We start from the raw sequence: 13,692 nt of genomic DNA, 5'->3' as shown, positions 1-13,692 counted from the left end.
AATTTCTGAGGGTCATGTGAGGAAGCTTCAAGCTTTTCCTTGTAGAAGGAAGTCTTGGCAGAAGTCACATCTGAGGAGAACTTGACAAGAAGTGTTCTGTAAAAATCAAGATCTGCATCAAGTTGTGATTTCTTCCACTTTCTCTCTGATGATCTTAGCTCTCTTCGATTGTTGCACAGCACATCTGAAAGCCAAGGAGCAGAACAAGAAGTTTTCTTGGGTTTAGTGAACATAGGGCAGAGGAAGTCCATAGTTGAGGAAAGAGATGAGAGGAAAGTATCTGTGGCTGAGTCTAAGGGTAGTGAGGAAAAAGACTTAGCATCAGGAAGGGAAGAAAGAGTGCCAGAAGCTACAGATGAAGGGGAGACAGAGTGAAAGTTGTGGCGAGTAAGAGCGAGGGGGTGAGAGGTAGTTTTAGGTAAGATAGGTAGAGTGATGGTGAAGGATACCAGGTGATGATCAGAGACGTGGAGTGGGGTAGAAGTCACGTCTGTAGCTGGAGAAGGACGGGTGAAAACCAGGTCCAGGACATTGCCTCCTTTGTGTGTGGGGATGTAACTGTTGAGTGTGAGGGAGAAAGAGTCGAGAAGAGACAGGAGGGAAGAAGAATGTAGCTTGTCAGAGGGGAGGTTGAAGTCACCAAGCACTGTCAGGGGGGAGCTATCGGAAGGGAAAGCACTAAGCAGTGAGTCCATTTCTTCCAGGAAGTCTCCTAGGGGACCAGGAGGGCGGTAGACAACAATGATAACAAGGTTGATAGGAGAGGTAACTGAAATGGCATGAAATTCAAAAGAAGAGATGGTTAAATGAGAGAAGAGTAGAGGTGTAAAGCACCATTTCTTTGACAACAATAAACCTGTACCACCACCCCTGCCTGTTTCTCGTGGTGAGTGAGAGAAAGCATAGGCAGAGGATAAAGCAGCTGGTGTAGCAGTGTTCTGTGGGGACGTCCAGGTCTCTGTTAGAGCAAGAAAATCAAAGGAGTAATGGGAAGTTAAAGCAGAGATAAAATCAGCTTTCTTTACCGCAGACTGACAATTCCAGAGCCCACCTACCACTACTGTTTGAGACTTACACAACAGAGGAGGGTAGATGAGGTTATTGGGATTGTGACCTCTGCTTTGTGGATGAGAGCGTCTGCGAGAGTAGGCCTCGAGTACAGAGATGGGTTTAAGGCACATATTTGTAGTCAAACAAGAGTGAGAATTAAGGTATGGTAGAATATATCAAAACAGTACTAGACACTAATGTTAGAGAGAGAGCTACTAACAAAGCGTCTGTAGCGGAGAACCTTCAATTTAAATAGGTAAGCCCTGCCCCCAATTCACACCTTAAGGGAGACTGAAACTACTCCTGATTAATCAGCTGAGAGAACAACAAAAACCAACACTATAAAAATCAACAATGCTATAGAATATAACACAATTCAAATCATACTACTCTAGAACAAAGTGAGTTAAGCAGATAGTATACAAAAGACAGGAACCTACTTTACCAGAAGACAATATAATCAAATGTAGAGAGTTAAAGCACACTTAGTCGTATTACAGATAAAACAGCATGCTGTCGAAAACTATTTTTTGAATGATGTTGAGCAGTTTTAATGTTGGGTTGTTCAGGAAGATATATGGAAATTGCTAGAATATTAATCATTTGAAATTGATGATTTGCCCAAGAATACTCCGCATGTATGTTTGCTTTTTATACATACATTTATGGATGTAGTCCATTGTCTGGACCCAAAAAAAAAAAAAATTCAAATATTAAAATATTAAAAACCAGTGCAGTAATGCCTACACAACATCTGTAGATGGAATATTAAGGGTTATTTAGTACATATTTAATACTTAACACATCTCTTGTAATGTTAAAACCCAGCAATGTTCTGACCACAATCTCACAAAAAAGCAGAAATGGAAATAAAATTTAAAAAAAAAATGTATAAAAAGCATAATCAAATGTGAAAAACAGCAATACAACTTTAGGTAATATTTACAAAAAGGGAAAAAAACAAAACAAATATATTTAACAAGTACAATCAATCTTGTGTTCTCAAGGTACAATGGAAAGAGATCTAACCAATGCTTGTGTAGCGCCTATTGTGTTGATCTTATGGAAGTAACTAAAGGATGCTAACATCTACTTAGGTTCGATGAGAGGTAGGTTGGGCCAATTCACAAGGGAAGCCCCGATTGAGTTGAACAACTGACAATTTTATTGCCTTCTTACAACAGTGAAAATAATTGGTACAATAATGTTGAAACGAAAAAGAACTCTTTAAAATAATAGAAAAATAAATCCCCCTTAAATGTTCAATTGGTTCCGTAAGTGAATGTGGAATATGGATCCAAAGTTCGGTGAATGTGTATTTAAGTGAACATTAATTTCCTTGTCCTCCAGTGCACTTATTGTAACACTACTGTGTGTGAATAATGCCTTAACTGGCACTCTCGACGTAAATCAGGATTCCTCTGGTGAAAAATCAACGGCTGGCCACTCCGTTAAAGATCATCTACCAGTCTCGCAGGCTAGGCTCGCCATCTCGGTTCATCCAGACTTTCTAGTACTCAAAAAACCAATCTGCACAAATGGTACAGACAAAAACAATTCAGTTCTCTTTTTTCCTTTTCTAACATGAGACATCATTGACTTCTTTTTCTTTTAAAGTGCATGTTAACAATATTTAGGAATACAATTCAATCTATTAAGAGTGGTGTAGGTGATGTATATGACGAATGGTGGGTGGTGTCGGTGATGTATAGGACGAATGGTGGGTGGTGTAGGTGATTTATAGGGCGGAGGGTGGGTGGTGTAGGTGATGTACAGGATAGAGGGTGGGTGGTGTAGGTGATGTACAGGACGAATGGTGGGTGGTGTAGGTGATGTACAGGACGAATGGTGGATGGTGTAGGTGATGTACAGGACGAATGGTGGGTGGTGTAGGTGATGTACAGGATGAATAGTGGGTGGTGTAGGTGATGTACAGGACTCACCGGAGCTACAGTATCCTCAAACTTCTTTGGCTCTGGTGCAGGTCTGGGCTCTCGCCTGCTCTCCTTCCTAACCATCACAAACACACAGTAACGTAAACCATCACACCATCACATCAGAGTTCATCACAGCCAACATAACACTGCTCACTCACATGTCCTAATATTTACATAATAAAGGTGCAGGAAAATAAATAAAAGCAAGACAATAAAAAAGTAAATAGATACACAAATAATTGCTTAAGCAAGTAAATAAGAAATAAACAAACAACAAACACAGAAGCAACAAGTAAATTAATAAATAACTAGATTTGTAAAGTTCGCTGATGTTGGCTTTGACGGTGCAAGTATTCTCAAAGGCCGGTGCATTTTGGAGGCGAGTGGACAGAAAGATTGTGAAAGCTACTGGACCACTAGGGTGCCAATACTTTTGGAGGTGAGCAGACATGAGCATGTGACGTGATCCGAATACCCGTGTGGTAGTTGCCCTCATTGTGCTGAGTGTTTTGATATGTAACATGTCCATGTAGTGCAAATTTTTAATTTTCATGTGACATCACGTGATGTCAGGTGACATAACCATAATACCCGTGGGGCAGGTCCCCTCAATGTGCTGAGTGTTTTGATATGTCACATGTCCATGTTGTGCAAATTTTAAATTTTCACGTGACGTCACCAGAATGACGTGACCAGAATACCCGTGGGGCAGTTCCCCTCAATGTGCTGAGTGTTCTGATATGTCACATGTCCATGTTGTACAAATTTTTGATTTCGCTGGTTTTGGGGGCAGGGCTACACGTGACGTCATGTGACGTGACCAGAATACCCATGGGGCAGTTCCCCTCATTGTGCTGAGTGTTTTGATATGTCACATGTCCATGTTGTGCAAAGTTTTGATTTCGCTTGTTTTGGGGGCGGGCTACACGTGACATCATGTGGTGTCGAGTGACGTCACCAGAATACCCGGTGGGGTGCCAATACTTTTGGCAAAAAGTGGCTACTGAGGGTTTGGACATTTCATGTCAATACTGCAGTCATTATGGGATTCTACTTATTATACTGCATAGAACAGTACATGCAATTCTTAATGTTGGATGTATTCTGTGTGAGAGCTTAGAGGACTTTTCGGAATTCCCCATTCAAGTCGATGTTCGATCGTCGACTACGGGAAAACCGAAGATTCCGTCGGAACTCCGGAATAAAAACTTGGTCCGGAGTAAGGTCCTAAAGAACCTGTCCGAGTTCGGTGTAAATCGCTCGAAAACTTGCCGAGTTATAAACCTCAAAAGTTTATAATGGAAGTCTATGGGGAAAAAGGCCACTTTGAGCTTCTGTACCGGGAATGCCGGAATTCCGATCGCTTAGAAAAATAGAAGCAAAAAACTTCAGACCAGGGACTACGACATATCCGAATTTGGTGCATGTGGCTCGAACGCCCTGGGCCGCATTTTTTTAATAAATTTTTGTCTAATAATAATAATAATAATAATAATAATAATAATAATAATAATAATAATAATAATAATAAGCTTATAACGGAAATCAGAATGTTGGCTTCTATAAAGCCAACATAATTAACATACAAGTCAAATAAACAGAGCACAAGCAAGTAAATAAAAACAGAAGAAAACACAATCGTGTAAAAAACTTAAATATGTAGATATAAAAATGTAAAGAAATTAAAACATTAAGAATTTATGACACAATGTAAAATATTAGATTTAAAGACAATTTGAATTTTCTTAGAGCTTGTGTGTGTGTGTGCGTGTGTGTGTGTGTGTGCGCGCGTGAGATCTCACTTGTCTGTTGAATCTTGTCTTCTGTCTTTGTTAGGTCCATCCCCTCCTCCACGGTCATCTCCTCGACCCGCCCTGCTCCTCTCACTGCCCCGCCCCCTTGTCCGTGAGACACGCCTTTCTCCCGTCCTACACCGTCCAACCAATTCTCATCTAAAACACACACACACACACACACTCACACACACACACACACACACACACACACACACACACACACACACACACAAACACACAAACACACACACACACACCATAAGTACACAATATTTTGCTAGTTCAGCTACATGTATGTGCTGTGTGGGCGTGGCGTTCGGACCTTTACCAGACACATGCTCGTCTGAACTTGAGGAGCTGCAAAAAGAAAAAAAGCAAATAAAATTAGTGCAAATTAAAATCTATGACAAAATGGCGAGGACGTCGATGTGATCTCTCACCTGCTCCCCTTGTGAGCTACATCGCCACTGCTGGTTGCAGTTAAAGTTGTGGTGTTAGCTCCGCCCCCTGTGCTTCTTCTTGCCCAGGCGTTCTCCTTTGGCGGAGGAGCAGGCATCACCTTCAGCGGCAGAGCTCCCTGACTGGGGGACAATGGAGCGCAGGACCCATGAGAGATGGGTTCATCTGCTTTATTTTCTAAATCCTCAAGGTCATGGTGCTTAGAACCTACACACACATACACACGCAAACACACACCCATGCGCAAACACACGCACGCACACACGCAAACACACACACACGTGCAAACACGCAAACGCGCACACAAACACACACGCGCAAACACACACACACGCGCAAATACACACACATGCACGCGCGCAAACACACACGGAAACACACGGAAACACACACACAACCACACACACACGGAAACACACATACACACACACACACGGAAACACACACACACGGAAACACACACACGGAAACACACACACACGGAAACACTTTAGCCAAAGAAAAGCCTTAAAATATAGCAGTGAACAGCAATCATTAGAGCCCAAGAAACTTAATAAAGAAACAAACAAAAAAAAGTTCCAAAATATAAACAAAACCTCCAAAGTAAATATTCAAAAATGCAGATCTGCAAAGAAACATCACATAAACATTAAGTTAATTGTGCAGAGTTGAACAGTGATTAATGGACAGAGCTAAATTCTTCTTTTAAACAAAAACAAAAAGATATCCAGTATATTACATTTTTGTAATGCAGTAAAAAAAAGCTAATATGGCAGTTTTATTATTAAATGGACAAAGACAGGAGTTAAAGAGTTAAAGTACCTCCATGGTGTGTGGCTTCACTGGCTGTGTGCTCGTGATCGCTGCTACTCGCCATGCTGCGCCAGCTCGGCTCCCTGCACACAACATCATCATCGTCGTTTACACAAGGCTCAGAGTGACGCTGGATAATGTTACCTCACTGAGCTATAGTCTGATCAGCTGAGCTGTAACTGAGCAGTGAACTAATAAGAAACCAGGGCTAGGGGATAAAACGATAACGATACGTATTGCGATAGACACATGATCGATATCGATAAAAAATGTGTTCGATAAAATGTTCGATATTTTTTATTCTTTGTCGGAAGAAAATGGTGGTCGTGAAGCAAGTTTGGTTGCATTAACAAAAGCGCTCACTCTCTGGTAACCTAGCAACGTAGGGAGTGACACGCTAACAGCCGCCTCCAAGAGGGTGCTGCGAATGGCAGCCTCAGTGCTTAGCTCCGCAGTGTTTGTTCTATTTTTGTTAGTTTTTCCTGTTCTCTGTAAAGAAAACCCGATCAGTTTCACCAGAGATGAACTGCTGAACATTTGGCAGCACACACCACAAGATATTTTTCCGGTTTTTGAGTATTCGGACGTTTTGCTGAATATCGTAGTTGGAGGAGCGGCTGCGCTGTTTAAGCGTTTCAGGACGCGCAGACGAGGAAAGCGCGCCGGTGCACTCGTGAAACTCAGACAGCGCGGTTTAAAAACACCGCTGCCTAGCATTCATCTGGTGAATCTCCGCTCTCTATCCAACAAAACAGACGAACTCCTTCTGCTCACCCGGAAAAATAAGGATTTTTCGAACTCTGCTGCTCTCTGTTTCACGGAAACCTGGCTGAACGACTCTGTTCCGGACAGCGCGTTAAGTCTGCCGGGCTTTCAGCTCTTCAGAGCGAACCGCGACGCGGAATCAACGGGGCGCGCGGCGGCAGGACGTGTTTTTACATCAATGAAAGGTGGTGTTCTGATGTAACTGTGTTAAAGAAGATGTGCTGTTCAGATCTTGAAACACTCTTCATTAACTGCAAACCGTTCTATTCGCCGTGGGAGTTTTGCTCATTCATTCTGGTGAGTGTTTACATCCCACCGCAAGTGCACGTGAGCTCGGCCCTACAGACACTCTGATCACAGAGAGTGAGCAACAACACCCGGACTCTGTAGTAATAATACTTGGGGACTTCAATAAAGCGATTCTCTCACGTGAATTGCCTAAATACAGACAGCATGTTACATGTCCCACCAGAGACAGTAACACACTGGATCACTGTTACTCTGTAATAAAGGATGCATATCACTCTGTCCCACGGGCAGCTCTAGGACTCTCTGATCACTGCTTAGTTCATCTGATACCGACCTACAGGCAGAAGCTAAAAACAGCTAAACCTGTATTAAGGACTGTAAGAAGATGGACTAAGGAAGCAGAGCAGGATCTACAAGCCTGTTTCTCTCTCACAGATTGGACTGTTTTTGAAGCTGCTGCCTCCGACCTGGACGAGCTCACAGAGACTGTAACATCATACATCAGTTTTTGTGAGGATTTGTGTATTCCTACCAGAACTCACTTAACTTACAACAATAACAAGCCATGGTTCACTGCGAAACTCAGCCAGCTCCGTCAGGCCAAAGTGGATGCTCACAGAACTGGGGATAGAGTCTTGTACAAACAGGCCAAATACACACTGGAAAAGGAGATCAGAGTGGCAAAGAGGAATTATTCCGAAAAATTACGGATTAAATTTTCCTCCAATGACTCAGCTTCAGTGTGGAAAGGTCTGAAAGCCATCACCAACTACACGACACCATCCCCCAGCACTGTGGTGAATCAACAACTGGCAGACGACCTGAATGAGTTCTACTGTTGGTTTGAAAAAGCCCAATTCTCTCCTTCCGTAACCCCCGAATCAGTCACACCTTCAATCCAGTTCAGTCAAGATGATGTGTGTCAGGTCTTCAGGAAGACCAAGAGAAGAAAGGCTCCAGGCCCAGACAGTGTTTCACCAGCCTGTCTGAAAGCCTGTGCTGATCAGCTGGCCCCCATCTTCATGCGGATATTCAACACGTCACTGGAGCTGTGTGAAGTACCTCTCATGCTTCAAAAGCTCCACCATCATCCCCGTCCCAAAGAAACCCAAAATCACCGGACTTAATGACTACAGACCTGTGGCTCTAACATCTGTGGTCATGAAATCATTTGAAAGACTGGTTTTGGCTTATCTGAAGGACATCTGAAGGACATTATGCAGTTTGCCTACAGAGCAAACAGGTCTGTGAATGATGCAGTCAATATGGGACTGCATTATGTTCTGCAGCATCTAGACAGACCAGGGACTTATGTGAGGATCCTGTTTGTGGACTTCAGCTCTGCCTTTAACACCATCATCCCATCATTCCAACAGCCCAAATTAACCCAGCTCTCCGTGCCCTCCTCTGTGCCAGTGGATCACCAGCTTTCTGACAGACAGGCAGCAGCTAGTGTGACTGGGTAAACTCAAATCTAGCACCTGCACCGTCAGCACTGGCGCCCCCCAGGACTGTGTTCTCTCCCCACTGCTCTTCTCCCTGTACACGAATGACTGCACCTCTAATGACCCATCTGTCAAGCTCCTGAAGTTTGCAGACGACACCACACTGATCGGCCTCATCCGAGACGGTGACGAGTCTGCTTACAGAGTGGAGGTTGAGCAGTTGGCTGTCTGGTGCAGCCTTAACAACCTGGAGCTGAACACGCTCAAGACAGTGTTTAAAGGACTGTTTCTGAAATCACTTGACAGACACAAAGTCCCAAAGATATGGAAAATAGCAGAATTTCTACCACTTCCTAATAAACCCAAACCAGTTGGACTGAATGATTTTAGACCAGTGGCACTTACTTCCATTGCTATGAAGTGCTTTGAGCGGATTATTTCAACTCGTCTTAAAATACAAACCCAAGCTCACATGGACACATTATGGTTTGCTAACAGAGAGAAAAGGGGTGTAGAAGATGCTGTTATAACCCTCCTGAATGGAATTTACAAACATCTCGAAACACCGGCTTCTTATGTACGCATCCTGTTTGCAGACTTCTCCTCAGCTTTTAATACTATCCAGTCACACATATTGATAGAGAAGCTGACAAGCATGGGTGTAAACCTCACTCTTTTAATGTATGACAGTATGTGAGGGCGTTCCCTGAGGAACGAGACGCTGCGTCGAAACGCTATGGGAATGCCCCTGCGTGACCGTGCTCTGAACCACGTGTGTAATCTGACCAATAGGCACTGGGACGTGATGTCATCGGCAGGTCTCCACACTGACCAGACCCTGCGTAGAGAGTGAGGGCCTTGGCACCTGCACATAGGACAGAGGAGCCCGGGGTGGCTCTGAGATCAAGGTCATAGAACCTGACGAAGGTCAGCGGGGTGGACCAACCCGCAGCGCCACAGATGTCTTGGAGTGCCACTCCAGCGGACTAGGCTGTAGAGGCCGCCACACTCTGGGTGGAGTGAGCTCGGACCCCGAACGGTGCGGGGAAGCCAGAGGGCTTGTGAGCCGACAATTGCATCCACTACACATCAGCTCAACGTCTGCATAGTGGCCAGGAAACCCTTCCTGTTAGGGCCGTTGCAGACGAGCAGCTGCACCGATTCTCTCCACAGACTCGTCCTGCGGAGGTAAGTGACCAGTGCTCGCATTGGACACAGTCGGTTCTGTCGCTTCTGTTTGGGGGCTGTAAATGGAGGAAGCTCTGGAGTGGAGAAGGGTCTCTACTACCTTGGTAGAGAGACCAGTTGCTATGAACTGTGCCCCCTCAGGGCCTCCACAGCTCTGGGCGGGGGGTGCACCAGGGTTCCGCACACCTGTGAGAGGAGATCCCTCCTGGGAGAAATTTCCCATGGAGGGCCCGCGAGTAGGGACACCAGATCTGCAAACCATGGCTTGCCCGGCCATTGAGGTGCTACCAGGAGGAGACGGACTCCATCGCGGCGAACTCTCTCCAGAACTCCAGGGAGAAGTTGTTGGAAAAAAATCTTAGTAGAAATAATTAAAATATTATTCCTTACAATACTATAACCAAAGTAAAGTATTAGGCCCATTTAGGCCCAAGTATAAAGCACATTTGTAATAACACCTTGTTATGTAGAAGGGAAAAGACCATTGTTCCCAGACCTTAGCTCATGAATTGTTATGGAAAATGAAGAACACCATGGTTCTCAGACCTTGGTCCATAGCAATAACATGTTATGTAGAATGAAAAAAATACAGTGGTCCACAGACCTAGGCCCTGAAAAATAAGGGGAGGAAAATCCATAAATGGGCATGTGGTGCTCATAAACTTGTTGTGCAGACTGAAGAAGGCCCAGGTGTTTAGTCTGAGGTCATGAAAAATAAGGGAAGGAAAATCCATAAATGGGCATATGGGTGAAAGGTAATGGGAAATAAGGGGAAATTGGGTCAGTGTATTTAGAAAACATAGGAGATGATTCCGGTAAATAAGGTGATATGGCACCTGGGCTCCTAGGAGCGCCAGGGTATATATTGAGAAGATATCTGAGGGTTTTTTTTGGTTCTTCGGGGACGAAGGTGTGTGTGCGCACGGGGGCGCATGTGCGTGCGCGGGCGCATGCCCGTGTCCGCGGGTCAAGGTGGGTGTTTTTATTTTCGCAAGGACGTCGCGAGAGTTCTTGTTTTTCTTGATTGATTTTGCATGACATGCTCTTTTTGGGGGTTTTCATTTGTTACTTTGAATTTGGCAATTTGTTACTTTTAATTTGGCAATTTGTTACTTTTAATTTGGCAATTTGATACTTTGAATTTGCCAATTTGTTACTTTGAATTTGGCAAATTATAATTTGTTGGCTGATTGACCATAATAAAGAAGTTTGCTCATTCTCATCCAGGTCTGAGGAGTTTTCTCAGTATTTTTGTAGTAATTATAGAGTTAACAGTTAAGTTTAGCTAAAACAGTCTTTAGTAACCAAAAAGTCTAAGTGTGGAGATCACCCTGTGATGTGTCGACTTGGAGACCGGCTCTGAGTTCCGACATATCTAATGGCACCCCAGATGGGACTTCAAAGGGGCTAGCGTGACCTGTGTCCGGGACCAGGACCACTCTCTCTGAAGGGTCACAGAGGCCGGTCATAATATTAAGGTAAGCAGACGCCTGTTATATTCGAAGTCTGTGCGTAGTGAATCTGTGGCCTGGAAAGGGAGGGGTGGCCCTGGGAGGCGGACAGCTGCCCTTGAAGTCAAGAACTCTTAAGGGTGAAATACAGTATAATAACTGGATGAAATAGGAAATAGATAAAGTTGTTTTGATTTGTGACTGTGTGAGTGGCAGGGTAAAATCTCATGTGCGGATTCTGTTGTGAGAGGCACACACACACTTAGACAGAGAGAGAGGTGTGTGTGTGTGACAGGAATGCTCTCATGAGTGAGTTCTGTCGTGAGAGACACGCACACGGAGGAAGAGGGAGAGGTGTGTGTGTGTGTGACAGAACAAAAATCTCATGGGTGCATTCTGTCGTGAGAGACACACACACGGAAAGAGCGAGCGAGAGACAGAGTGAGGGGTGTGTGTGTGTGTGTGACAGAAAAAAACTCATGAGTGAATTCTGGTGTATACATTTTTTACTTATTTATATTTTTGGTATTAAGGATTTTAAATTCCTGTGGCGTACCGCCGGTGTGTATATAACTCACAGCCGGGACTGAACGGGCAGGTGGTGAAAACGCGTTGGCCCTAGATACCGCTGTCCAGCGACACAGGTCTGCTTGGTAGGGCGGGGGGGCCCCCTTGGGTACGGTAAAGTACCTGGGGTACGGTAAAGTACCCAGTATTTATAAGTGTTTATATACGTGCACGTTATCATCATAAGTATACGGCGATACACAATGATAAGTGGATACGGCAACGTACACATTGATAAGTGGACAGAGCCAAATGAGTATTCATAAATAAGTGTACGCCATATAAGTATACATAAATGATACGTGTACGGTGTGTAATGTGTATGAATTGTTTATGTGCACATGTGTATTTGTGTATTGTCAAACTGAATGACGATTCAGTTTGATGTGTGATAAAGTACAAACAAGCAATTGTGAAGTGTTTTATGGCACTTATAAGATCTTATAAAATGAGTTGCAATGGAAAAAAGCGCTAAGTCACACAAGCAGAACATAACATTTATTTATGTTACACAAGCATTCAGTTATAGCAGAGAACTGTATGAGACACACTGAGTGAAAAATAAGATTCACCTGATTCATCTGATTCACCTTGCTTCATAGTTTTCAATATTTTTTAATAAATCCCCAAGGGTCCAAGAAGTATCTAAGTCTTTTAATCCAAATTGCTGTGCTCGCCTTACAATAGTTATTTTTCTGACCGAACACTGTACACGGAGTTTATTCCCATCCATTTTTTTTCTGACTCTCGCTTCCTAGTTGATGAACTACAAATTTGGTGTCATGTTTGTAGTCCAGCCTCACATGAGCCAATAGGTGCCCCATAGAGCAGAGATAGACAAGCTTAGAAGCCAATACCCGGAACACCCGCCGTTTGTGTGGCAGTTGGACCAGCCAGTAACAAGTAGCGAGACCCTGATATCTTTAGCCAATAAGGAGACGATTCCAACCAGGAGCGATAAGGGCCATCTGGCAAGGTGAATGTTATGACTTAATTCCCAAACACACACATACACAGAACAGCTTTTCTGAGTTTTTTCTCTTTTCGTGAGCAGATACTAATGCTTAGTGGGAAAACATTCATATAATAAATCATTTTAATTTTGTTAAAGAATTTAAACAATTCTTGGGCCATTCTTTTTGACTTCGTAAGTTTTGTTTGTTTTGTTGGGGAAAGTTTTTTTCAGTAGTGTTACACCAGGTGTAAGTTATTTTTATTTTATTTATTTTATTTTTTGTCTTTGTTTTATTTTTTGTTGTTTGTGTTTGTTTATATGGATCCCATTAGCTGAAAGTATATGCAATCAGCTAGTTTTCCTGGGTCCACACATATGCATATTCATACATACATAGAATCTGTTTTTAATTCATAACAGGACTAGACATAACTACAATATGATTTATAATTACATTAAGACATATAAAAACCTAATGTAGTGTTTTTGTTTCAGTAAAAGAAACCCTCCATTTTAGCTTCTGTAACTCTGTGCCAGTAAGGCCTAGAATCAACTTGACATTTGTAACACACACACACACAGATTGTTTTGGTTCCAATGAGATTGTTGTTTTTTCTTTCTCTCTTTTCTGATTGTTAGAGGTTTCAGAAGCTGAAAACTTGGAGCATTATCTAACCGTGTAGAGTTACATTATGTTATAAGTGGGTCGTTAGATGAGACAATTAGCAACAAGTTAACAACAATTTAATTGATTTGTTCTTTTCACTTTTATTTTTTATTTGTATTTTTTCCTTTTTGACAATGTAACAACAATTTAATTTTTACAACTTAACAATTTGTTTTGATTATTTATCTAAGTGATTTAACTGGTAGTTTATTTGATTTATTGATTACTTGATTGATTGATTGTTTATTTGATTTTATTTGATTTATTAGTGAGTTAATTAATTGAATAGGTCAATACTCGGTTGAGTATGTAATTATTTGAATGTTCAGTTGATTGATTTTAATCAATTT

General features: G+C 42.8%; 2 protein-coding genes across 4 annotated transcripts in view; one reads left to right on the top strand and one right to left on the bottom strand.

Annotated features, from left to right (window-relative positions):
• LOC113660544 (complement factor H-like) overlaps nt 1-13,692 on the top strand; it is a 59,161-nt gene that overhangs the window by 11,796 nt on the left and 33,673 nt on the right. The window lies entirely within an intron of this gene.
• LOC113660528 (eukaryotic translation initiation factor 4B-like) lies at nt 1,921-6,138 on the bottom strand. 2 transcript variants are annotated; one of them, XM_027174095.2, is made up of 6 exons: nt 6,065-6,138; nt 5,224-5,449; nt 5,106-5,140; nt 4,790-4,939; nt 2,994-3,060; nt 1,921-2,580 (listed from the first exon to the last, which is right to left on the bottom strand). In XM_027174095.2, the coding sequence occupies exons 1-5, from the start codon at nt 6,117-6,119 to the stop codon at nt 2,999-3,001; spliced, it is 528 nt and encodes a 175-aa protein (XP_027029896.1). In that variant the 5' UTR covers nt 6,120-6,138; the 3' UTR covers nt 1,921-2,580; nt 2,994-2,998. The 2 variants fall into 2 exon arrangements, with proteins under 2 accessions (XP_027029896.1, XP_027029897.1); XM_027174096.2 differs by having other exon boundaries at nt 5,112-5,140.

The sequence above is a fragment of the Tachysurus fulvidraco genome, chromosome 5, assembly GCF_022655615.1.
Source record: "Tachysurus fulvidraco isolate hzauxx_2018 chromosome 5, HZAU_PFXX_2.0, whole genome shotgun sequence".
Taxonomy (NCBI): domain Eukaryota; kingdom Metazoa; phylum Chordata; class Actinopteri; order Siluriformes; family Bagridae; genus Tachysurus; species Tachysurus fulvidraco.
Note: the sequence above shows the minus strand (reverse complement) of the source record. Positions and strands in the feature narration are given on the sequence as shown.